This window comes from Papio anubis, chromosome 6 (genome assembly GCF_008728515.1).
Source record: "Papio anubis isolate 15944 chromosome 6, Panubis1.0, whole genome shotgun sequence".
In the NCBI taxonomy this organism is placed as follows: domain Eukaryota; kingdom Metazoa; phylum Chordata; class Mammalia; order Primates; family Cercopithecidae; genus Papio; species Papio anubis.
The window spans coordinates 33,358,739-33,383,210 of NC_044981.1; the positions used below are offsets into that span (position 1 = coordinate 33,358,739).

The 24,472-nt window shown below is 52.6% G+C and overlaps 1 protein-coding gene across 11 annotated transcripts in view; it reads left to right on the plus strand.

Moving 5' to 3' along the window:
- ANKS1A (ankyrin repeat and sterile alpha motif domain containing 1A) overlaps nt 1–24,472 on the plus strand; it is a 193,717-nt gene that overhangs the window by 150,257 nt on the left and 18,988 nt on the right. For 5 of the 11 annotated variants that reach the window (XM_009204965.4, XM_009204963.4, XM_009204964.4 and 2 more), the window contains 3 exons: nt 5,644–5,710; nt 6,016–6,108; nt 11,699–11,805. In XM_009204965.4, the coding sequence (XP_009203229.1) occupies nt 5,644–5,710; nt 6,016–6,108; nt 11,699–11,805 (267 nt within the window). The other 6 variants (XM_003897484.4, XM_009204967.4, XM_009204966.4 and 3 more) reach the window with 3 other exon arrangements.

A 24,472-nucleotide genomic window follows, 5' to 3' on the forward strand; every position in this document is an offset into this window, starting at 1 on the left:
CCCTGCCATGCGCCTTTCCCCTCCCCCACCCCATTCTGCCTCCCTCTCCTAAAAGCAGTTGACAAGGTTAGAAAATCAGGACAAATAATTTACTTCAATCCGTCTTTGTCTTTCCTGAGGCCATGCGCAATTCAGTCTGGGAGGAGAAGGAAAAAAAATCACCCAGACCCTGGCCAGTGACCCTTTTTCAGATGTGGAATCAAAGCCCACTCTAGGCTGAGAGCCTGTCTGCTGCTAAGAGGCAGAAGACAGAGATGGTGATGAATTCTTATGTGGTTTCTGGGCCTGGGAGTGCAGCTGTCAGCAGTCTTTAGAGTTCTTTGCACAGCCTAAGGAACCGATTTTGACGTCAGCAGTCGCCTGATGGGATGGGCACAGAGCATCTGGTGAGGCTGAGGAGGCTGTGGCTCAGCCACTCGGCCCCCTGCTCCTGGGAATGGGGAGCACTGTCCAAGCAAGGCCATCTGGCCAGAGGAGAGGGTCTGCCACTTTGCCCCCCTGCAGCAGGAGGCAGGCTCGGCTGCCAGTGGCACCTGTGAAAGTGAGTGCAGTGCCCTCTGTGGGCAGTTTGGGAGTGCCCATGGAGGAGAGCTTCAGTTTCCTCACATGAAAAGTGGGATAATGTTTGGCTGGCTGTGAGTCAAGGCTCTGCAGGATTGCTCAGAGAAGGGATCAGGTGGAAGTTTTGGAGTGTGAGGTGCTTTGGGGGAGTGCCAACCTTGTGCCAGCAACTCAGAGAGTCAGAGAAACGTAAAAATGAGGAGGGAAAGGGAGTTAGAGAATTCAGACTGGTGCAGAGGGAGACTGTTGGCTGCCTTCCCCCTTTCCCTGTTAGTGTAAAAGTGACCGGTGTATTAGCGATAGCTAACAAACGTTTGTCATCGAACACCACCAGTGTGCTAGCTGTGTACAAGGCATATGGTGGGACCTAAAGTAAACAGCGTGACGCAGGGTTCTTACCCTCAATGGTTCTTTAGTGTCTCTGGGACACACCATAAAACACTTAATCAGGGAAGTAATCCTGCAAAGCAGAAGGTGTTTCTGGGCCAATAAGGTCATCAGTGCTGGGTGGAAGAGGCGAGGTGGAAGGTGTCTCCGGCCCCGTGGCTCAGTGGCTCAGGCCTAAGGAGACCCGTGTGTATTTTCCAACTGCCAGGGGGTCCTAAGGCACCAACAACTCCCAGGCAGCAGAAAGGGTGTTGGGAGGGGATGTCTGATGTCAGGAGCCAAGTCAGCTGTAGAAACTTCTCTCATGCTCCCATTTACACCAAAGGAAAGTAAAAGGAAAGTGGTTCCTTTCCCATCCTCCTCTATGTGGGGCCCCAACTTCTAGACATGTTGACCAGACTGATTCCTGCTGTCCTGATATTTGGCCCCGTGTGGTAGCCCTGCACACAGCCGGGACTTGTACCGCCTCCTGAAAGGGAGGTTTCCCACGGGCCTTGGAGCCAAGTTGCACCAAAGCTTGAGGTCTGCCTGTGCCCAGCACACTTCCTGGCATACAGAAGACCCATCAAAACTCTTTCTTCCCCCTCCTTCAAATCCCAGTATTTATTAAAAAGCTGGGTGTCATCTGCATGGCTCTGCCGCCTGGTGATGGGGGATGGAGGCCTCTCCATGTATATCTCCACCTCCCATCACCAGCCCGTGGGCAACCAGAATCCTGTGGTCTAAACAAGCAGATGTCAGATGGCCTGAGCAGCAGTATCTCCAGTGTTTGTTTTGTTCTTGTTTTCAGCCATATGGGGAATACATTTTTCACAGCCCTGACAGGGAAAAATAGTCTAAACAGAGTCATCCTGAAAACTTTCTGAAAATGGAGTATTTCCAAGCATTTTGTGAAGACAAGAGTCCATTATGGTGATAACTTTCAAGACCTTATATTAACAAACACAAGTGTAAGTTTTCAGTCAGTTCACGTGAAGTGCAGTAGTAAGGAAGCATGGCCATTTCTCATCTCTCTCCAAAAATGTCACTCATCCAAAACCACAGAAAAAGAGGAGAACACTAAATGGTTCTCTTCCATTACATCTAACCTGTCTCTTCCCCTGAAATGCAGAACATTTCTGGGAAAGCTGCCTATTCAGATTGTTTTTTAACTCGAGCCTAGGAGGTTAAACTGCATGAAGTGTGTAGATCAGAATGATATCTGCTGTGTCTGAATGCTCTTCTTTGTCTAGACTAAAATGATCATATTTCCTCTCTGCTGGTTCTGGGCCATGAGGGTGAGTTTGAAGCAAGGAGAAAAGATGAGCTCCAGCTCCTCCCTGTCTCCACAGCTCAGGCTGAGGGCTTGGGCAGACCACAGCTCCAGACACTCTGCTTTGGTGCCAGGGCAGGGACCTGCCAATCTCTGCCCAAACAGGACCTCTTTGCTGCCTTGTCCCTCCTGGCCCTGAGCTTCGACCAAGACAGGTTCCAGTTGCTGAGGAAGGAGTCCAGGGTTACAGGCTGTGAGTCCAGTGCCGAGGACCCTGAGTTCTTCTGCAACTAGAACCAGCTCAGCTTGACTTAGCCACGGCAGTTCATGAAACAATAAAACAACTTCCTAGCCTGGGCAAAATCGTTCTGAGAGCGTCCATTAGCATTTCCCAGCCTGTCTGCAGCCTGGAACACCTCTCTGGATACCCGGGCTTCTGGGCCAGGCACCTGTAACCCCAGCGCTTTGGGAGGCTGAGGTGGGAAGGATCCCCTGAACCCAGGAGTTCAAGGTTTCAGTGAGTCATGATTGCGCCACTGCACTCCAGCCTGGGTGACAGAGTGAGACTATGTCTCAAAAAAAAAAGAAAATTAAAAAATCCTGGGCTTCTGCTGGCCTATGTCAGTTGACTAGTGGGTGACTCCTGGGGCAAGCAGGAAAGAGCGGAGCGGAGAAGCAGCGGGGGTGCTCAACTCTGTTCACTCTGATGCCAAAAGGCGCTTTGGCAAAATTTCACAAATTGTACCACCAAGGGATGCTGATTGGACAGGTCAGCTGGGGCTTCGGATGTTAAGTGATTATGATGCTAATGAAATATATAATATGACTTTATTTCAAAGGATACCTTGAAGTCACCCCACCATTTCAGCCCTTTCCTCCCCCGGCACGCTGCATGGCCGTGGAGAACAGCTTTTCCAGTGCAGACTCTAAAGAAATGGAAACTACACTTTGGTTCATTCACAGATTCATTCAATAGATTATCTATTTACCATGTGCCAGGCCCAGCGGGTGACAAGGCAAATAAAATATGGTGGATGCCAACCCTCATTGGTATCTACAGTGGTGGTAAGCTCTGCATGTGAGTAGAATAGAAGAATGCAGGAGAGGCAACTGGGAGATGGGTAAGGGAGACTTTTCTCTGAATAACATTTTGTATCTTTTGAATTTTGAATCATGTGAATGTATCAAAAAATAAGTGTAAGTAAAAATATTTTTACAACTTTAAAAATAGGTTTTACTGGGCTGGAGCACTCACAGGACAACAGAGCAGAACTGGAAACAAACTAACCTTTTATTGAGCATTTACTGTGAGCTAGACCTTCAGCCAAGTGCTTTATGTACATGATACCTTTAATCCATACAACCCTGGACAAAGGCAGTATCATCCTCATTTTTATCTATTTTAAATGGAAGCTTGCCAGGTACGGTGGCTAACGCCTGTAGTCCCAGCACTTTGGGAGGCCAAAGCAGGAAGATCACTTGAGCCCAGGATTTTGAAACCTGCCCGGGCAACATAGTGAGACCCTATCTCTACAAAAAAGAAAAAATAGCCAGGTACAGTGGCTCATGCCTATAATCCTAGCACTTTGGGAGGCCAGGGTGCGCAGCACTTGAGTCCAAGAATTTGAGACCAGCCTGGACAACATGACGAAACCCCGCCTTTGCAAAAAAATAACAAAAGATTAGCCAGGTATGGTGTTGCATGCCTATAGTCCTAGCTATTAGGGAGGCTGAGGTGGGTGGATCAGTTGAGCCCAGGAGGTCAAGGTTGCAGTGAGCCGTGATCACATGACTGCACTCCAGCCTGGGCAATAGAGCAAGGCCCTGCCTCAAAAAACAAAATTAAAATTAAAAAATTAAAAATAATAAGGCATGGTGGCACCTACCTGTCGTCTTAGCTATTCAGGAGGCTAAAGTGGGAGGATCACTTGAGTCCAGGAGTTCAAGAGCAGCTTGGGCAACATAACAAGACCTCTTCTCTATTAAAAAAAAAAAAGAATAATAAAACTAACAATAAATGGAAGCTTTGGGAGGTCTGGGGAGTTTCCCTTGTATCATGCTGCCCCTGCTGAAGGAGGCAGCACTTGAAACAGGGCCAAAGAAAGTGATGGGGGTGGAGGGAGGCGTTTTCTTCAAGGGGCAGAGCCAACCTGCTCTGCCACTGTCCCTCCCGTGCTTCTGGGCTGCTGGTTCCAGTGCTTAGAGACGCAGCCTCAGTTTGCTCCTGGGGTCAGATTTGTTTCCCTCTGCCTTGCTGTGCTCGGGGAAGGAGCTTGCAGTCTGGTTAACAACAGTCAGGTGACAGCCTGAGCCAGCAGTCACTTCTGTGGCTGGAGGAAGATACCTTCCCGAACCCCCAGCTGCCCGAGGAGAGGTGGCGCTTGCTCTGTGCTCTTCTGCTGGGTGTCAGATGCACGGCTTTGTCTGCCAGCCGGCTGGCTAGAGAATTGTTTTTCCGATTGTCTGACCCAGGCTCCTTACTTGCACTTAGAGGAAAGAGCATCCAAGCCCTGGTACAAAAGGTCCTCTTTCTCATTTCTTTGGAAAAAGAGCAGTGAATGAGCTCATTATCACTGCAACCCAAAAAGGAGGAGGAGGGGAAGAAGAGAAGGTGGCTGCTCCCCACTGCCTAGTTCTGCCCCTGGCCAGGTTTCCTGGGGAAGGGGGCTGGATCTGGTCCAGAGTGACCAAGGCCAGATGGCTGGGACAGGTGGTCCATACTGGGGGCAGTGCTAGAGCCACTGGATGCTTTGAGACTAGCTTTCTCTGATGTGGTCCAGAAGAGGGACAGGTGTCTGTGCCCCATCGCATCCCCTGAATGCAGCGCTCCATCCAGGACTGCTGGCCTCCAAGAAGCAAAAGGTCTTCTGTTTGGGCATCAGTGCCTGCCTCGTCTTTCCTTCTCAGAGGTTTCTGTGTGCAGGCGCTCTGGCAATCATCCTCACTCCCCAGAGCTTGTGGTCATACAGTGTCAGTTATCTGGTGAATGCTGATGATTTGCCAGGCACTACCCTGGGCACTCAGGGTAGCATGGAAAGTCTCCACTCTCATGGAATTGAAATGTTAGCGTGAGCAATGAAATGGTCAGGCCTGGCCTGTGATTGCGGCCTCTCCCCAGTCTCTGCTGGTCTGGGAGAACTGCTGGGGAATGAAATAGAGATGGCTTGGAGGAGAGGCTCTTCGGTGTTTCTAGCAGCTAATAAGCCCAGACTGTCACCGTCACACTCCCTTCAGAGCAGTACTTCAGACCTTGTGGGCTGGGGCTGGAGAAGGCCTGTCTTAGACCTGAGCAGCAGAGAGTCCTGATACCTTGCACGCTGGCGCTGGTGCTGGGAAGCATCTGAAAGAGACCTGGAGGTCAGCCCCCACTGGCACTGTGGTGAGCTGGCAACGTTTACCCCAAGCCTGACTACCTCTCCTCTTTGCTCTTTCTTCCATTTCAGATTGAGAAAATCATGAGTTCTATTGGAGAAGGGATTGACTTTTCTCAGGAGCGGCAGAAGATCTCAGGTACCGTACCAAGTGGCCATTTCCCCACAGAACCCGGCAGTCTGGCTCCTTTCTGGCTCAGGCCTGCCTCTCACACAGAAGACAGATGTTCAGCGGGTGGGAGAGGTCAGCTTCAGACCACATCATGCTCCTGTAATTCACAGTCCCCAATACCTAGACAGCCCCATCTTGCTGTTATTTTTAGAGCCGTGACTCCTTTTACCTATGGGAGGGGAAAGGGTACAAAATGAATTTTAAGCTGCCTGTTAGGAAAAATGTTTAGATCAACAATTGTCACTTATTCATTATTTTATGGACTTTCTTAGATGCGCCTAAATTGGAGTGCACCTCAGCGTTGGTCTCTGCAGCTTCCGAGATGGCTCTCAAGGGTCTCATCCATGATGGTGGCAGAGCACTGGGTTAGACCGGGGTCTCAGACTCGTAGCATGCATGTGAATTGCCTGGGAGGGTGACTGTGCTGTTTCCTCTTCCCACAGCTCCTTGTGCCTGACTCAGTTTACTTCGTCACTTACCGTTCTTACACTGTATCACTGCTACTTTGGTCATTCTTTTCTAAGCCCTAGTAGTGAGGTCAGCTTCTGTTTTCTTTGTTTGAAGCATGGAACGGGGAGGCCATCTGAGCTGTTTTATCTGATAATAGGATTGTACTGTGTTGCTTTCTCAGGTGAGATGCTCTTGAACGTGCCTCTCAGAGCAGGTCTCACACCTCTTCCCCCAAGCATTCGAGGATGGTTCAGGCACCCGGGCATCCAGGCTGAAAGCAGCCCAGCCGGGAGCCTGGCCTGTCTTCACCTTCATGGAAATGCCTCTCTGCACTGAAGGGGTGGAAATTCTTGCTCACTCGGGAGGCTCCATCCAGGATTGACCTGTCAGTCTCAAGTGACACCTCTGGTTCCTTCATGGGCTTCTGTGGCCCTGGGCAGGAAGTCTGATGGGTGGGCTTGAGTGTGCACATCAGGGAGAAAGGAGCATCATAGACCATGGGGCCTGGTGGGGACGGCCTGGGCTCTGGAGCCTCACAGTCCTGGGTTCAAATCTTGGCTCTAGAGACATACGTGTCTTGGCAAGTCACTTAATGTCTCTGCACCCCTCACCCCATATCTGCAACCTTTGGATAATAGTGTCAACCTCACAGATTTGCTGTGAATGAGTAGTAGATACAAATACTTCAGTTAAAAGATGTTCCTTTTTTTTTCTTTTTTTTTTTTTTTGAGACGGAGTCTCGCTCACTCTGTCACCCAGGCTGGAGTGCAATGACAATCTTGGCTCACTGCAACTTCCGCCTCCCGGGTTCAAGCGATTCTCCTGCTTCAACCTCCTAAGTAGGTGGGATTACAGGCATGTAACACCACACCTGGCTAATTTTTGTATTTTTAGTAGAGACGGGGTTTCACCATGTTGGTCAGGCTGGTCTCAAACTCCTGACCTCGTGATCTGCCCGCCTAGGCCTCCCAAAGTGCTGGGATTACAGGCGTGAGCCACCACGCCCGGCCCTGTGTTCCTTTTGTCCATGAAATCATTACTTACTCATATCGAGAAACCTAGAGAACAGAGGCTTCTGCTCGCTGGCTGGCCTCCCTCCACAGTTTTCAGTCCTGGTTCCCAGAGCCACCATCCCTCCAGCAGCAATGTTTCCCTGGGTGCTAGCAGAGAGGGCTGAGCTGAGCTTGGTCTGTTTTCGTCAGTCTTGGATTACGCTGCAGTCTGCAGAGGTGGCTTTCCTGGCTAAATCTGTGGATCTGTTTTCAGGATCTGTTGCTTACAACTCAGTCAAGCCATCTCACACTCTGTTGTAGTTTGTAGGCTTTTCCAAGGGTCCAGTGTTTGCAGGAAATGGATGTTCAGGACTGAGACAAACACTATTACCATTTCAAAGCTGTGCTTTGACAACAGGGATGGGAGGGATAACAGTTAGTTCCATTGAGGATGCTTTCTACTTTCTGTGTCCAAGGAGCAGGAGCCAAAATCGCTTGCATGCGCTTGAGAACTGAGTCAGAAACAGCCATTGCTTCTTGGATTTGATAAGTCGGGAGATGTGGCAGGACCTTGGGAAGAGCCCTCCCCTTGGAAGGGTTAATGCTGAGCTCTTCCCTTGACATCTGGTCTTCTGTCTGATCCCACCAGCCAGTTTTCTTGTTTTGGTTTGTTTTGTTTTGTTTTGTTGTTTTTTGAGACGGAGTCTCACTCTGTTGCCCAGGCTGGAGTGCAGTGGCGTGATCTCCACTCACTGCAAGCTCCGCCTCCCGGCTTCACACCATTCTGCTGCCTCAGCCTCCTGAATAGCTAGGACTACAGGCGCTCTCCACCACGCCACGCCCGGGTAATTTTTTGTATTTTTAGTAGAGACGGGATCTCACCATGTTAGCTAGGATGGTCTTGATCTCCTGACCTTGTGATCCGCCCACCTCAGCCTCCCAAAGTGCTGGGATTACAGGCGTGAGCCACCGCGCCCAGCCCGCCTACCAGTTTTTGTCCCCCATGAACCCATATGAGTGTAGAGAGGCAGTCTGTCTCTACCCTTGGGTTTTTGGATCCCAGCACACAGTCTTGTTTTAGTACTCGTTTTCTTGAACCATCCTCTGTAGTCCAGCTTGGAAAAGTCAAGAACAGGCACCTGTGGGGGACCACCTAAACAGAGGGTTCATCCGCTCGGGCTGCAGAGCCCCAGGCTGCTGTGTCTGCACCACTGCTAGGTGCTGAAGCATGGAGAGGATGGGCCCAGGCCTGCCCGGGAATCCTGTCTGATGGGTCAGGAGGGGGCTTTCCCCAGGATCTCAGGGAGTGCCATCTTCGGCTCGGACCAAAACGGAATCACTGTTTATTTTGACTGGTCAGTATCAGGGTTCGGATTGTCCTTGGGTTGGGCGTCAGGATCAGGGAGAAAAGATCTGGGCTCTGGGGTTAGCCTGGATAGAGGAGGAGCAGGCCCTCCAGCAGGCAGCCCTGCACAAAGTGTGGGATTGCTTAGCACCACTGGTTTTGCAGAGGCGCCCGCACCCCCAGCCAAAGGGCACGACCGCAGCATTGGAGTCTCAGTCCTGTTTTAGGGCCACAGGCCCCTGGGCTGCCACCACTGGAGCTAGTTATCTGAATCCCCAACAGAAGCGTTTGCAGCTAACTCATCCCTGTGCCAACTCCCATTCTCAGGAGTCCAGGAGGGTATGCCTCCCCACTGGCCAAGGCCACTCTGGCTCTGTCAGCAAAGGCCTTCTCTGTCAAGCAGAAGGGAACTTGCTTGGCTGTCTTCTGATAAAGCCAGCTGTGTTAGGTGTTGAGTAGCTGGTCAAGCAGGATCCTTCCGGGGCCTGATGAGAACCCTCTCTTTGCCAGGGCTCATCTATAGCCTGTTGGGATACCAGTATCTCCCAGCGTATTTAGAGGGTGACCCCTGGACTTGTGTCCCTGTACCTGTTTTATCTTTTTGCCTGTCTGCATCTGTACTTGGGATTTGGCCCTGGTTTCCCCCTTGCCCTTGGCCATTGCTCTTCTCCCCCGGAGTGTGAGTGGCCTGCTGTGGGAATGGAGCACTTCCTCTGGGCTCTAACAGACCCCAAGAGAAATCTGTCCCCAATTGGTTTGGTATACTCACCTGAGGAACATCAAGTGTAACGGCCTTATTTCATTGCCTGTTTTTATAAGAAGCACAGTCATTCCTAATGTGGCAAGTGGGGGGGTCACTTACCTGTGGGCTATGCCCTTTGGGTCTGGTCATTCCTCTGTCCTCTCCTGGCTGTCCTGGAAACTGTCGAACAAAGCTCTAGGAGCAGTCCCTCTCTATTCTTCCTGACAGGCTGTTTCCAGCCCCTGGAGCTGGAGGTAAAGTTTCACATCTCCGCCCTTCATATGCATTTGTGCAGCCAACATCGGCTATTGGGAAATCTGTCATTTCGCTCTGATGCTAGTGCTGCTGTCTCCTTCTCCCTCAGCAGCCACAGCAGCAGGCGCTTCTGCTCCGATGTGATGTCCGATCCCTGATGTATTTTCCTGAGCTTGGAAGGGGGAGGGTGAGGAGGGGAGGAAGGGGAGGGCCAGACATTACGAGAGTGAGCAAGGACTGTGGAGCCAGCAGCAGGCAGCGTGGAGCCCAGGAGCCTTTAGACAAAGCATTCTGCTGCGGCTCTGTCAGCGCACACATCCACCGGCAGCAGGCAGGACCACAGCTGCCCGGCTGGGGGATTACAAGCAAGAATGAATCAGCACCCAGGGACACTTGACTTCATGGGCATACAAGAACCCGCCACGTAGGCTCCTGGAGCAGACTTCCCCATTCAAGGGCAGGGGAGCTCAAGTATCCCCGAGACTCAGCATCTTGGAGCGCTGCGGCAGCGTGCATCCAGAAGGCCACCGGGTCCCTGACCACCATCTGTTCTGCAGGAGACAGAGGAGAGGGAGTGGAGGCTGGCACAGTTGGTCACCAGGGTCTTGTAGATAACCAAGGAAGTTGGCATTGTCCTGCCCCAAGGGGCAGAAAGTACTGGGAACGGCAGAATGACTTTCACCGTGTCAGGAGTTCACTGGAGGTGATGTTTTTATAGTTGGTCCTTCTTTTTCCTTCCTTGTACCTCTTTTTCCTCCTTTTCTCTTTTTTCCTTCTTTCGTCCGTTCTTGCCCACAAAAATCAGAGAAGTAGGTTGGGGTTCAGGCATCCAGCTCAGAACATCCAAGGTCTGCCAGAAAGGGCTGAACTTTTGTCCTCCCTGCACCACCACGATCCCCATCCTGACCGAGGAGCAAATAGATGTCCTCCCTTCCCTGCTCATCCTTAGAGGAGAGCGCCAAGGTCCGGAGACCCTGGGACGACTGTGGCCGTCTTTATCACTCCGCCAAAGACAGAACAGCACAGGACGTGGATAGACTTAAGCCGCCACAGCTCAGCTGACAGAGGACCACTTCCTTTTTCTCTCTTTTATCTGGTTGGGTTTTGTCTTCTTTACCCAAGAACTGAATTTGCCTGCCTGCTTTCTACCTGAGCAGGCAGGTGAGTCACTGGAACAGCTGCTATCAGAAGAGGAAAATGAATGCCCAGCCCCTGAAAGCCAGCCCAGCCCAAGAAAGCAGCACTTCAGACGGCGTGCTGGCCCAGGAGACGCCCTGCTCGCCAGCTGCCAGAGTCTAGCTGTGGACCAGGCTCCTGGCCCACTGGCCGCGCAGCCCGGCGGAATGCGATGCTGCCGTCCCAGCAGAGCCACACCTGAGCCCGACCCCCGAGCCCCGGCCCATGTGCCCCACTCAGCCCCTTGCTGCCTTGAGCCTCTGAGCACAAAGGGCCGGTGGCCATGGTTTGCTTATTCCGGGACTGCTGGGGGAAAACAAGTAAAAGTCTCTTTTCTCCCCCTGCCGTGTTCTGTGCTGCTTGTGTTGCATGTGCTGGGTTCCGGTGAACAGCCGCCGCTGCTGCTTCCCTCCCGGAGCCCTCGCTGTGTGCCTGTGTCCCTCAGCTGCATGAAGATGTGTGCTCTCTCCTGACTGGTTTATGCTGCAAGGTCGCAGAACTTGCCCCTCACCACAGCCCCGCAGGGGCTCCAGAAGTTGCATGGATGAGAGGAGCGGCGGGGCTTGTGGGCACTTAGGAGCTCCCTCAGCCCCCTCTAGTGCCTGTGGGGACAGACTTTCTGAACTGTCTCAGCGCGTATGCTGATGAGGAGTTGACCTGGAGACTGTTGGGGGTTGGCTTCCCCCACCCCCGACCTGTGGGCAGAGATGGTGCATGTGCAGCCGTGGCCCTGGAGCAGCTCAGACCTGGGGGTGTGAGTGGGCAGCAGCTGCCCGAGGCTGGGCAGTGTGTGGACAGCACCAGGTCGTCCTGTCCTTGGCTGTACACAGAAGAGGAGCTGCGTGTCCGCTGCTCTCTGGTCTCTTGTATATAGTTTGGCTGTTTCATGGTAATGACTATGATGTGGCAATGCCATCTGTCTTCCTCTGAGTGCCGCTGCTACCGCCTTAATGGTTTTTCCCTTTTCAAGCGTCTGCCGATTCCTCTCTCGTCAGGTTCGCGGACGCTGGAGCAGAGTGTCGGGGAGTGGCTGGAGTCGATTGGGCTGCAGCAGTATGAGAGCAAGTTGCTTCTGAATGGCTTTGACGATGTCCGCTTCCTGGTAAGTGGTTGCAGGCCTCCTCAATGGCAGGGTGCTGCTCGGTGGAAACAGGCTTCCCTGGCCTCCCCTCTGGCCCCACAGGAGTCTGCAACAGTACGTAGACCCAAACCCCGGGGACAGCTCACCGAGGTCACTCAGACACCAGGAAGTCAGCCGATGATATGTGCCTTCTTCCCAAACTCTCCCTCTCCCTCTGCCCCAGAAACGGCCCCGGAGGGAGCTCTCTTTGCAGATCTGCATCCCAAGAAGGGGGTCCCTGATTCAGCCCTGTGTCCCCTCCCTGGCTGTGTACCCATCAAGGCTGGGTACGAGGAGTTTATTTATTTCTCAAAACTTCGTGTCAAGTGAGTTGTCACTGAAGCAAGGAGCCTTGCCTCCAGCAGAAAGACCCCTTCCCTGCCCAGCCAAGGCCCAGAGCCTGGGGTAGAGTCCAGAGTTACACAGCCTTATGTACCCGTGGCCTCAGAGATGGCCCAGAGGAAAGGCTGAGTTGATGGCTTGGAGGACTGGTTGCTTTGAGAAGCTCTCTCACAAAACACAAAGGGCCAAAAATAAAAAGAAAAGAGAAACCAGGGTGTTTCATCTGGATCCCTACAGAATAGGGACCCAGTTAGGACCCTGGCTTAGGATCTGGTGCACCCTCTGTCATTTCAGAAAAGTAGCTCTGAGCAGGGTACCCGTCACTGTCCCTCTCTTGAAAGCCCTTCCTGAGGCCTCTGCGTGGGCCAGGCCTGCCCCCAGGAGCAGGCATTTGAGCCGAAGTTAATGATCATGATCGCTGACACTTCTCACTGCTGGTCACTGACACTTCTTACTAGTGCTTACTATGTGCTTGGCGCCGTTCTTAGTGGTTTGCATGAATTAGCTCATTGAGTCTTCCCAGCAGCCCTGGGATGTGGACTTGTATTAATCTCCATTGCCCAGATGAAGGAAATGAGGTAGCATGGCTAGGTCACTTGCTCAGGGTCACACTGTCAGTCATTGGCAGGGTGGAAATGTGCGTCCAGTGCTCTGGATCTGGAGATCCGGCTCCAGCCACTCTGCTGCACAGCCTCTTTCTTCTCTATGGATACAGGGATGGGGGTGTGGCCACCTATGTGCTTTACATCACCTTCTAGCCTTAGTCATCTTGGTTGAGTTAGACCCACTCGCTCTGAGGGGATCTGTCTCCTCTGCCTGCCTCGCTCTGCTGCCTCAGTTGAGGGCTGGGGGCAGAGTCAGCACGCAGCTCGCACCACCTGCGCTTTGTTCTCAGGTTGTGTTTGGGGCCTCCTGAATAGTGGCCTGCCCAGGAGCTGGCCTGAGGCTTCCAGGAGGGACCCACCTCACCCAGAGCCATCTCTAGCTCCAGGGCAAAAGACACTGTGATGTGCAACAGAGCACCCTTCCCAAGCCAGCTTTGGGACAGTTAATTTTCAGCTTTTAGAAATCTTAAGTTTTAAAATAGCATTTTTTTTCTTGTTAAAAGTTAAACTGAGTATATTTATGGTTCTTTTAAAAGTTAAACTGAGTATATTTATGGTTCTTTTAAAATATTTATGGTTCTTGTGACCTGACTCCTGACTCACCATGTTCCTCGGGGAAGGATGACAAACTCGGGACGGAGCGGGGGCTCAAGCCATGCGTGGGGACCCAGGTTGGCCCCTGGCTCAGAGCGTTGAGGGGCCTTCCCTCTCTCAGCTCACCCCTTCCTCAGGCTGGCTGTCAGATGGGCGAGTGAGGGTGGTCTTAGGGCGTTTCCTCCCTGTACTTCAAGATGCTAGAGGCTGAGCTGTTGCTTCCCACCCCTCCTTCTGCTGATTTTGGAAAGGACAGGGTTCCTACCCCTTGAATAGCCCGAGACTCCGTAGGACTGGAGCAGAGAGCAGCTGAGCAGGCCTTTGAGGAAGTGTGGCCTTGGGCCAAAGCTTCATGCACAGGGCAGGGCGTCTGTAAGATGCGTCTGTTTCTATGCTGGAAGGACCCTCCCTGAGGGCGGCCTGCAGCTCAGTCCTTCCAGGGGCTCTCAGTGCTGGCAGGTGGAGTCTGTACAAGAAGGAACGTCAAGCACGCCTCGGTTGAGCTGGAACCTCAGATACCTAGAGTGGCCTCCTGCGCACAGCATCCTGAGTAACCACGTGTGAATGACCAGGTGGGCTGTCAGGCAAATTATGTTTTAGCAGCCTGGAAAAAAGAAGGAAACCTGGAAAGGGGAGCGTTTCTGTTATTGAAATATTCCCTCATTGCATGTGGATAATTTACATCACATTAGCTGTGGTGGATCCCATGTGATTAGGTTTCTATAGGCTACAGTGTTTCCCTTGGTTCTGAAATGCCCTGGAGGCTGTTCTACAAGATGCACAAGTAGCTTCCAGGAAGCCAGGCTGGACGTGTCTGAGGAGCATCTGGATACTGAGGCTGTTTGACAGTCGAGGTGTTGCTGTGGGATCTCCTGTGATAGGGCCCCCCGCGAGTTGTCGTAGAAGTACAGGGCGTTTGTGCACATCACACAGCTCCCTCTCAGGCTGGAAGGGACTGTAGCGTCATGTAGTCTGATCATCCTCTCTGCCCAAATCCCTTCCAGGTAGTCTCTGCCATGATAGTTTTTTAGTGACAAGGAATTCACTACCTTGTAAAGAAGTCACCATTCATTCTTTGCGTTGTGCTGGCTGCTGTAGAGCGTTCTTTATATTGAGTCAAAATCTGTTTCCTTTGGCTTCTGTCTCTTGGTCCCGGGTTTACGTTTTGGGACCACATAGGACGTGTTTAAGCCCTTCAGAAAATTGAAGACCTCTGCCCTGGCCACCAGGTGCCATGCCCTCTTATTCTTCCTCCTGTGAGGTGGTGATTGAGCTGGACAGGCAGGCAACTTGAACTTTATCCACACTCTCTTGCTTGCAGACAGAAAGGGCCTTTGATTTAGAGGGGCAGGGCCAGGGCGGTGGGGGCTGCCAGGTGCTCCCTAGGATGGCAGAACTGACACCAGACGCAGGGAGAGAGGGAAACGTGGCTCACACATCTGCCAGCCTGCCAGCCCACAAGCCCACCACACTGCACCTGCATCATAGCTGGTTCCATTTTCACCACAAATCTTATCCACAGGAAATGGGCTTTCTTAGGAGAAGGGAGGAAATGCATTTAATCAGCGCGGAAGGAAGGTAATTGGTGGTTGGCAAATGTGTAGCTCCGGGCGTGCTAGTGCAGGTCTCATAAGTGAAGACTCAGCCTGACGCCCTTCACAGAAGTGTTGATTGAATAAACGATGGCGGTCCTGATGCTGGAGTGCTAAGTAGACACTTAAAAACGTTTTTAAAGAGTTGCTAATGTGGGGAAATGTCCACCTTGTAGTGCTGAGTGAAGAAACTGACACAAATTCACAATATGATCTGAATTTCTGAAAAAGAAAACATCTATGCATAGGAGGTGCGAGGGAGTGAGCCAAGATACTTTCAGTGGCTGTCTCAGGAGGACTCCGGGGGCTTCAGTTCCTCTTCGGAGTGTAATAGTTTTTCTCCGTTTCCCACCATGAATAGATGTGAAATCAGAAAAGCAAATAACGTAGGTGTCTTAAGGAACTTGATGGTCCAGCTGGGAAAACGAAGCACATAAAAGAGCAGCCAGTGTCAAGTGCAGCGGAGGCTGGCAAGCGCTGCCAGCAGAGGGAGGAGGCCTGGATGGCAGAGATGCTGCTGCTGCCCAAGTGCAGAGCCAAGTCCAACCTTGAACCTCTGGGTTCTGCTGTCTGTCCCAGGGGTTTCGTAGAGATGGTGGGGCTTCAAAAGATCACAGAGAGAGGAAAGGCCTGTTGAGAGGGGCCAACCTGTATGTGGTGAGTGAGGAGGCTGCTGGGGGGCAGTGACGGGCAGGGCCCTGACCAGGCGGGAGAGACGGCTGGGCCTGACCTCAGGGCTCTCAAAAGCCACATGTGGGAAGTCCCAAGGTCTCTGAGCCCTGGGCATGGGGGGACGGTCTCTGCGAGTGCCCCACACCGGGCAAAAGCCCCTTGAGAGAGGCGCACCTTAGACATCCAGGGCGTGGCTGAGAGCCCACGTGTAGCAGGCAGTCATGGCTCAGGGCATTGGACAAATGGAAGATGGGAATGAGGCTGGCAGCAGGCTCAGGAAGGGTTAGAAATGGACACTGAGTCAGCCAGGCTGGACAGGAGGCCGCTTGCCCCTCCCGTCCATTTCTTTCTCCGCAGGCTCCTGCCACGTGGCAGACGGGCCCCGCTGTCCTCCTGCCTGTTTCTGCGGTGGCGCCAGCTTGTTCCTACATGTTGGAGAGAGATGACAGGTGAAGAGAGGCCAAAGGCATAAGCTGGGGCCAAAAGCTGCTTCTTTACTGGCTTCTGTGAAACTTTCCAAGCAGGTCCACAAGCCCCTGAGGCTCCCTTTCTGTTCCTGTCCCCTGGATTTGCTCCTCTCTAGCCCTCTAAATCGGCTTCACGTGAACAGTGGGGCTTGTCATCACCTCCTATGACATCCCTCCTTTTGCCTTCTTCCACCCCAGGCCCAAGAGGCCACTGCCAGCCTAAGCGAGCTGCCACTGGGCACCATTATCAAAATGGCCGTGGCCAAGAGGCGCTCTCCCCAGCCTCCACCTCCACCCACATCCCATCTCCCTGCACAGCAGCTTATGAGCTGACTGCTATCTTGGAATTGCCTGCCCAATTGAAGCAGAGCCGTAAATAGGAGGATCAGTGGAGCTGAGGCTTGGAAAGGAAAGGAATCCTCTTAGACAAGTGTGGATCCGGCCTCCTGGACTAGCTAAATTCTGTAGTCACTTAAGAATATAATTCCTCTGTATCCCAGGAGTTCATGCTGCACCAGGACCTCACCGTCTCTGCCAGGCCCTCCCTTGGTCTCGGGAGCCTGGCCCAGGGCAGCCCTTTTAGCAAGTGAGACAAGGGGCAGGCTCATTTGGGGCCTGTTCCCAGCGAGTGCTCCTCTTGCTCCCCCTCCCTTTCACTGCCTGACTGCAGCACATGCGTTCAGGGTGACCGCAGCTGGAACCACTCAGGAGCCCTCCTCTGACTGCCCCGGGTACTACTCTGGCCTTCTCCAGTACCCTTTACAGTAGAAGGAACTTTGGGAACATTCTGAATGCCTGTTTCATGCCTGCTGGTTTAACCAACTGCTGTTTAAAGTGGAATTGGACTGGCTGGCAAACCCTCTTCCATCACTCCTGATTGCTGGCCTCATTGTGAGCAGCAGCAGAAGCGTCTTTCGTGGCGTCTCGAATGTCTGGGTACTTACTCAGCCAAACACTGCATTGTACACGGGCAGAGAGTGAAGCCCAGGGGCCAGGGCAGCGGGGCCCCTGTCTCTCTGTCAAAGCTATAGACCTAACAGTTCACAGTCATCATCTGAGAACTCCGGGGTCTGAGGAACCAGGGCTCTCAGTACAGTAATGTGCCCAGTGTCACCCCTCAGGCGGCCTGGAGCTGGGACTGGAAGCCACGTCCCTGGACCTGGAGTAGTGCTCCCACCTCCCAGTCTTCCCTTCCCAGGAAGGTGCAGCCCCTGTGCCCTCACAGGGTTGGAGCCTGGCCCTGGGGCCCGTCAGGCTAGGCGAGTGTATCACCCCCGGGCTGGCCCAGGTCAGACCTCCACCCACTGCCTGTTGGGAGCCATTCAACCAAAGGCTGAGAAAGGAGTTGGCAAGGAATGAGATGTAGGGCGTCTCCGTGCACTGACTCAGGCCCCCCAGGTTCTTCTGGGCCTGTGCAGCCACCACCATCGCCTGGCCCGTTGCTTCTGTCCGCCCCCTCCCCAGCCCGCTCTCTGTGAATCTCCAGGGTAGTTAAGTAAACTGGATGGGAGAAGCTCAAGAGAGAACTCAAGAGTCTACTTAGTGGCAAAGGGAACTGGAGCAGGAGTCGGGAGAGCCGGGTTCTCCAGGCCCCCGCACTGTGTGACTTGCGGCAGTTTCTGGGCACCGTTCGTCGTCTGTCACGCGGGCCTTCCTTTGACCTACTTACTTTATGAGGCATAAACTCCGAAGAGGACACAGTGTTACGTGTGGTGACATCGTGTCAGACAGCAAAACCGCATGTAAGGACGCGAGGTGGGAAGGTGGTGCTTTCTCTGACAAAGGCGGTGGGCAGCAGTCTTTCTCTGCAGGCCGCAGAGGTCGGTTTTGTCTCTGTCTTGTCCTCAGATCCATGAGTTAAAGCTGCTTTGGGTGGTCTTGGGACCAAGCCTCTGACTCCAGACTCACTTGGTGCCAGCAGATCTACACGGCTGATTTGGGGGTGACTGTGGCACCTTGACCTCAGCCAAGACCTCCAAGAAGAGGGTGTTTCAGGATGGCAGGCAGGAGATGAGTGGGAAGGCTGCCGTGTCTGCCCACAGAGAGAATGGGGGCACCAAGGACTTGCTTGGGAGAACAGGGGTCGGTGGCGGTGCTTTCATGAAACGGGGAAGAGTTTCCCAAACCCATGTGCTGTCACATCCATCCTTGAGAGCCTTTCCCATGACACGACAGGTAGCGAGGGCCTCAGAAGTCACCTGCAGAGGCTTTGGGAACTGGTAACACTGGCCTCTTCCTGGTGGCCGTCACTGTTGAGTTGTATCTGTTGAGGTGAGGCCAAGGGCTGGCTGGGGTATGGGTAGGAAAGCAGAGAGCTGTGGGTGGGCCAGGCCAAGCGGTTCCTGCTCCTTCCGCCAGCTGTTCGTTGAGGGGAGGTGTCAGTGAGGGGCTACTTCGGGAAATTCTGTTGCAAAGTCCCAGCAGAGCAGATGAACAAAGCAGCCACCAAGCCTGATTCCTGCCCTCAGGCTGATGCTGGGCACCAAACCCTGCCTGGCAGGTGGCTCCACTCTTGTTGAGCAGGCCCTGCCTTCTTAAGAACCTTAAGGCCAGGCGGGGTGGTTCACGCCTATAATCCCCGCACTTTGGGAGGCCGAGGCGGGCGGATCACGAGGTCAGGAGATGGAGACCATCCTGGCTAACACGGTGAAACCCCATCTCTACTAAAAATACAAAAAATTAGCCAGGCGTGGTGGCAGGCACCTGTAGTCCCAGCTACTTGGGAGACTGAGGCAGGAGAATGGTGTGAATCCGGGAGGCGGAGCTTGCAGTGAGCCGAGATCGCGCCACTGCACTCCAGCCTGGGCGACAGAGCGAGACTCCGTCTCAAAATAAATAAATAAATAAATAAATAAATAAATAAATAAATAAATAAACCTTGAGCAGCTGAACCGGGATTGGAAGCCCTTTCTACCACAGCTGCCTTACATAGTAACTGGTACTGGGAAAGCCCTCTCCCCCAGGTGGGTGACTGCACTCAGGCCTCAGGGAGCATGGCTTCTATTTCCCATCATTATTAAGATCTGGGGCCATAGTGGTGAGTATCAGACAGCCCTGTCCCTTCCTCTTTGCTTTCTCTCTCCTCTCCCGATGGTTCTTCCTGCCCCCCCACGGCCACCCCCAGGCCAGCCCCACAGCAGATGCCCTGGGACTGGGAGGAAGCGTGTGTTCCCCCTCCTCTCCAGGCCCACACACCATGGCCATTATAGCCCCAGCCTCAGAAGTTGGTCCTGGCTGAGAACAGAAACCTGGTCTGTGTTTAGTCACCTGCACCCCAGACAAATGTGCCGAGTAACATGTGCTGGGGGCTGCATACACCACCTGTAGTGGCAGGCGGCCAGCACTAGCAACAGCCGGAGAAGCCTGAGTGCCCAGTGGCAGGGTGAGTGACGGGCGTGCTTGAGTTGGGGCGGTCACCACAGGTGTTCATAAAGACGAACTGTCACGGGGGATATTCGCATGCAATAGATGGGCATGTGAAAAGAGGCAGGTTAAAGAAACAGGTGGCAAGTGGTGGGGAAGAAAAAGAAAAATTAAAGAAACTATCTGCATTCAGCCTATAACCCCAATTTTGCTAAAGTTTTCTTCCTAATATATAGCTCAGAAAAATACACCAAAATGGTAGAAGTGATCCCAGTCTTCCTTTTTTAAGAAAATTAATTAACTTAGGAAGATACACCGGACAGCGGCCTTATGTTTCCCCCGATATGATGGACTTATGGGTGGCTTTTACGTTTTTCTTTGTACTTTATTTTCCTTTTTTTTTTTTTTTTTTTTTTTTTTTTGAGACAGAATTTCGCCCGTTCCCCCCGGCTGGAGTGCAGTGGCGCAATCTTAGCTCACTGCAACCTCTGCCCCGCCCCCAGTTCAAGCGATTTCTTCTGCCTCAGTCTCCTGAGTAGCTGGGCCTACAGGCGGGCGCCAGCACACCCAGCTAAATTTTGTATTTTTAGTAGAGATGTGATTTCACCATGTTGGCCAGGCTGGTCTCGAACTCCTGACCTCAAGTGATCCACCCACCTCGGCCTTCCAAAGTGCTGGGACTACAGGTGTGAGCCACCACACCTGGCCTATTTTCAAATTTTTCTAATAATAAACTTGTATTATTCAAGAAACTCAAAAGAATCTTATAGTGTAGGGAAGAGATCGAGGGCCCAGGAGAAATCCATCACGTTCTTAGAGGCAGAGCCATCATCAGTGTCACAGTGTCACGTTGAACCAGCCCGTGCCTGGGGATGGGGAGGAGCAGGCAGGGAGAAAGGCAGGGCCGGCCATGCCTCCCACGTCTGCCCCGGTTTGTTACTAAGCTTTGGCAGCTCCTCTCCCAGAATGGGCAGGCCCCAAAAATCAGCCCAGCAAGGGTGTGGCTTTGTCCCCACTCAGCTCCTCCTACCCTCCCTACTCTTGGTTAGCAGAATCTGCCCTTGTGGCCGTAATTTGCAATTTCTCGTGTGTCCAGGTTCTCCCCGCCACATACCCAGTCTCCCCTTTTGGGAGGGTCGCTTCCCACAGTGCCCTGATCTCTGAGTCTGAGAAAGGGAATGGGTGGTGGAGGGGAGAGGCTGGAGGGCTGCAGGGAGAAGCACCTTGTCAGTCCAGGACCATAGCTCTGTCTCGTTTCTTCTCTGCCAAGAGAGTAGAGTTCAGCCTTGACTTTTCTATGACTGATGGGGCAGTCAGCAGAAATGGCAAAGTGACCGTCTGAGAAGAGACAGGCAGACTGAACACGGAAAGGAGGCTGGAGGGGGCTGTGGGCTGAGTGTAAAGTCTGGAGCCAGAGTCCAGGCTAGTGCAGCTCTAGCCCCAAGTCACTCCGCCATCAGAATCTAGTGGCCTTGGTTTGGGTGAAGGTCTGACGCAAGAGAGGGCTGACGTCCGGCCATTGGTAGGCCCAGGACTGCCTCTCCACACCGCGGCCCATGGATTTCATCACAAGACCCAACCCTGGAGCTTCCACAGGCTCTCCAGGACAGAGCGGGGCAGGTGACAGGGTGGGGCAGGTGACAGGGTGGTCCCAGGCCTTTCCCACTGGTTTGGGGTAGGTGAGCTCTGGGCCCTCTGCCTTTTCCCAGGCTCCCTCTGGAGAGCCAAGAGCAGGAAGAGTGACGTCCCCCACACGCTAGGCTTTCTGATTGTGGCTATGAATGAAGCCTGCTTTCCCAAATTGCTTTTTATCTGCCGGACCCCCCTCCTGCAGTCCCCCAACCCCCACCATTGTCCCTTGTCCCTTGTCCCTGCCCCACCCCACAGGCCTCAGCACGCAGGCTCTGGATCAGGCTCCCAGCTCCAGCCATAGTCTGCTTGGTGACTCTGGGCAAGTAACTTTGGTCTCTTGGTTTCCTGCTTTGTCAAATGGGGCATTCACCCCTGTCTACAGTGCAGCTATTTGGAGGATTAAATGAGATTAGTGCAAGGCACTTAGCTAGTGCCTGGAACACAGAGGGCTGACAATAATTTTTTTAAATTTAATTTTATTTATTTTTTTAAAGATAGAGTCTCTCTGTTGCCCAGGCTGGAGTGCAGTGATGCAATCACAGCTCACTGCAGCCCTGACCTGCCCCCTAGGCTCCAGTGATCCTCCCATCTAAGCCTCCCAAATAGCTGGAACCACATTCCCACCACCCTACCTGGCTTTTTTTTTTTTTTTTTTTTTTTTTTTAAGAGACTGAGGGTCTCACTATGTTGCTCAGGCTGGTCTCAAACTCCTGGGTCCAAGCAGTCCTCCCACCTCGGCCTCCCAAAGTGTTGGGATTATAGGCGTTGAACCATTGCACCTGGCCCTACAGGGCCATCAATAGTTGTCACCTGTGTTTAGACTATGACTGGTATTGGTGTCAGTGTTGTGGTTTTCAGCTCTTGCAGCCTGGTGCCTCTCTGCTGGGTCTTCCACCGACTCTTTCCCAGCTTAACCCCCATCTTCCTAGAAAGCCTCCTTGCCCGTCACGCCCCTTCCCTTTCCAGGTCTTTTTCTGATCCTGAAGAGACTAGCTGAGAGTCTAGCACCTCTCAAAGGTTTGAATAGAAAACATTTGCCATCTATTGCCTCTAAGGGCGAATCACCTAGGAGACCTCATCTACATAATAGGAACCTTGGTCCCCACAAGCTTTATCTTTCTTTTTTTTTTTTTTGAGACAGAGTCACTCTGTCACCCAGGCTGGAGTGCAGTGGCACGATCTCAGCTCACTGCAAGCTCTGCCTCCCAGGTTCACGCCATTCTTCTGCCTCAGCCTCCTTAGCAGCTGGGACTATAGGCGCCCGCCACCACGCCCGGCTAATTTTTTGTATTTTTAGTAGAGACGGGATTTCACCGTGTTGGCCAGGGTGGTCTTGATCTCCTGACCTTGTGATCTGCCCGCCTCAGCCTCCCAAAGTGCTGGGATTACAGACGTGAGCCACCGCCCAGCCTCTTTTTTTTTTTTGGAGATGGAGTCTCACTCTGTCGCCCAGGCTGGAGTACAGTGGCATGACCTCGGCTCACTGCAAGCTCTGCTTCCCAGGATCACACCATCCCTCTGCCTCAGCCGCCTGAGTAGCTGGGACTACAGGCGCCCACCACCACAGTAGTTTTTTGTATTTTTGGTAGAGACGGGTTTTCACCATGTTAGCCAGGATGGTCTCCATCTCCTGACCTTGTGATCCACCCGCAAAGTGCTGGGATTACAGGCATGAGTCACCGCGTCCAGCCCACAAGCCTTTATCTTAACTCAGACACCCCTTTCTCTTTTTTTCTTTTCTTTTCTTTTTTTTTTATGTGTGTGTGTGTGTGTGTATGTGTGAGCCAAAGATTTATTTCTTCATTTCTTGCATTTGAAGGACTCCTTGATGACATCCTTGGCCTGAGACTCCTTGCCATAGTCCTTAACTACTACACAACTGCAACCAACCACTTTATGGGGTTTCCCCTCTGTCGGTTTTACAGGGCCTGCCCCTTCCCCTAGTTTTTTGTTGTCATCAACCTTAATGAGGTTGATTTGCCAGACACCCCTTTCTATTGACTCCAGGCCTTTAGATAAATTCTTTCAACCAATTGCCAATCAGAAAATCTATGAATCCACCTGTGACCTGTAAGGCTGCCACCCCCAAACTTCAGCTTTGAGTTGTCCCTCCTTTCCAGACTGAACCAGTGCACTCACATATAGCACTCACATATAGCACTCGATGTCTTATGTCTCCCTAAAATGTATGAAATCAAACGGAAGAGAATCCTCTATAGAATGTAAATTTCCCCACAAGAGGCGGCTTTGCAGGGCCATTTCAGAATATGCTACAGAAATATATTTGGGGGTAAAATGCTTTCTTTTGGGGCTGCTGTCTGTCATGCGATCTGAACTGGAGTCAGGTTGGCACTCAGTGTCTTGTTGCTGCAGCGTCTGCTTGGTCAGTCTTAGGATCTCTGCTTTAATGATAATGCGGGACTGTTGTGCCTGAATTCCAAAGGGACGAGGGTATAATGAGGCGGATCCAATGCCCCCTGCCATCATGGCCTGAACCAGTTTTTCAGGTTTCTGTGGGATCCCCTTGGCCTAGAGGAGGGGTCCATTCAGTTTCCTGAGGGGCTGATGGTTTTATTTTTAGTTCATACCGCTGAGGCAACAGATGGTCTCTGGCAGAGCCACACGCCCCAGCTGGCCACACGCTCCCAGTCAGAACTTCTCTGCGGTTTGGATTTGTCAGGGTCCTGTTTCCAGAAGATCCGTTAAAGCCAAAGCAAACTCCTACCTACCCCGGCCTCATGGAGCCTTCCTGCGGCCCTGCCATTTGCCCCATCCTGTAGACAGGGCCGCAGGAAGCAGCCCAGCCAGCAACCAGTGTGGAGGCAGAGGGAGTCCAAGGCCCAGGCCGGTCCCTCCCCATCCAGGGGCTGCCCTGCAACCCTCAGTGGTAACTTAGGACAGTCCCTGTTTCCCCTTTGGCTGAAAGGGTCTATACCAGTATGTTACCACTCCCGAACAGTCCCCTTCCTAGGCCTTTGCCACTTTGTTGAATGAAGACCTCACCTACAGTTAAGCAAAATATTAACAAGTGAGATGCCTTTCAAGATGCAAAAGGATATTTTCCTTCTAAAATCACATGGGCAGGAAGACTCTGAAGATGTTAGAGCCCCAGAGGGCCGGAGAAAGCGAGGAAGAAAGCAGTGTGGGTCCTGCAGTGGCCCTGCCGCTTCTGCCTCCTGCTCTCCCAGGATGCCCAGGGCTGACCCTTGCCGTGCTCCCTTCGCCTGGGCCTCCACGATTTCAGCCACCTCCTGCATCTTCAGGTGGAGCCCAGTGACAGATACTGGCAGGAAGGAGAAAGCATTCAAATGGCTTAGGTTGATGGAAAGTGACACTAATTACAGCCACCATGGTAGACGCTTCACATGTGCCTTACCGAGGA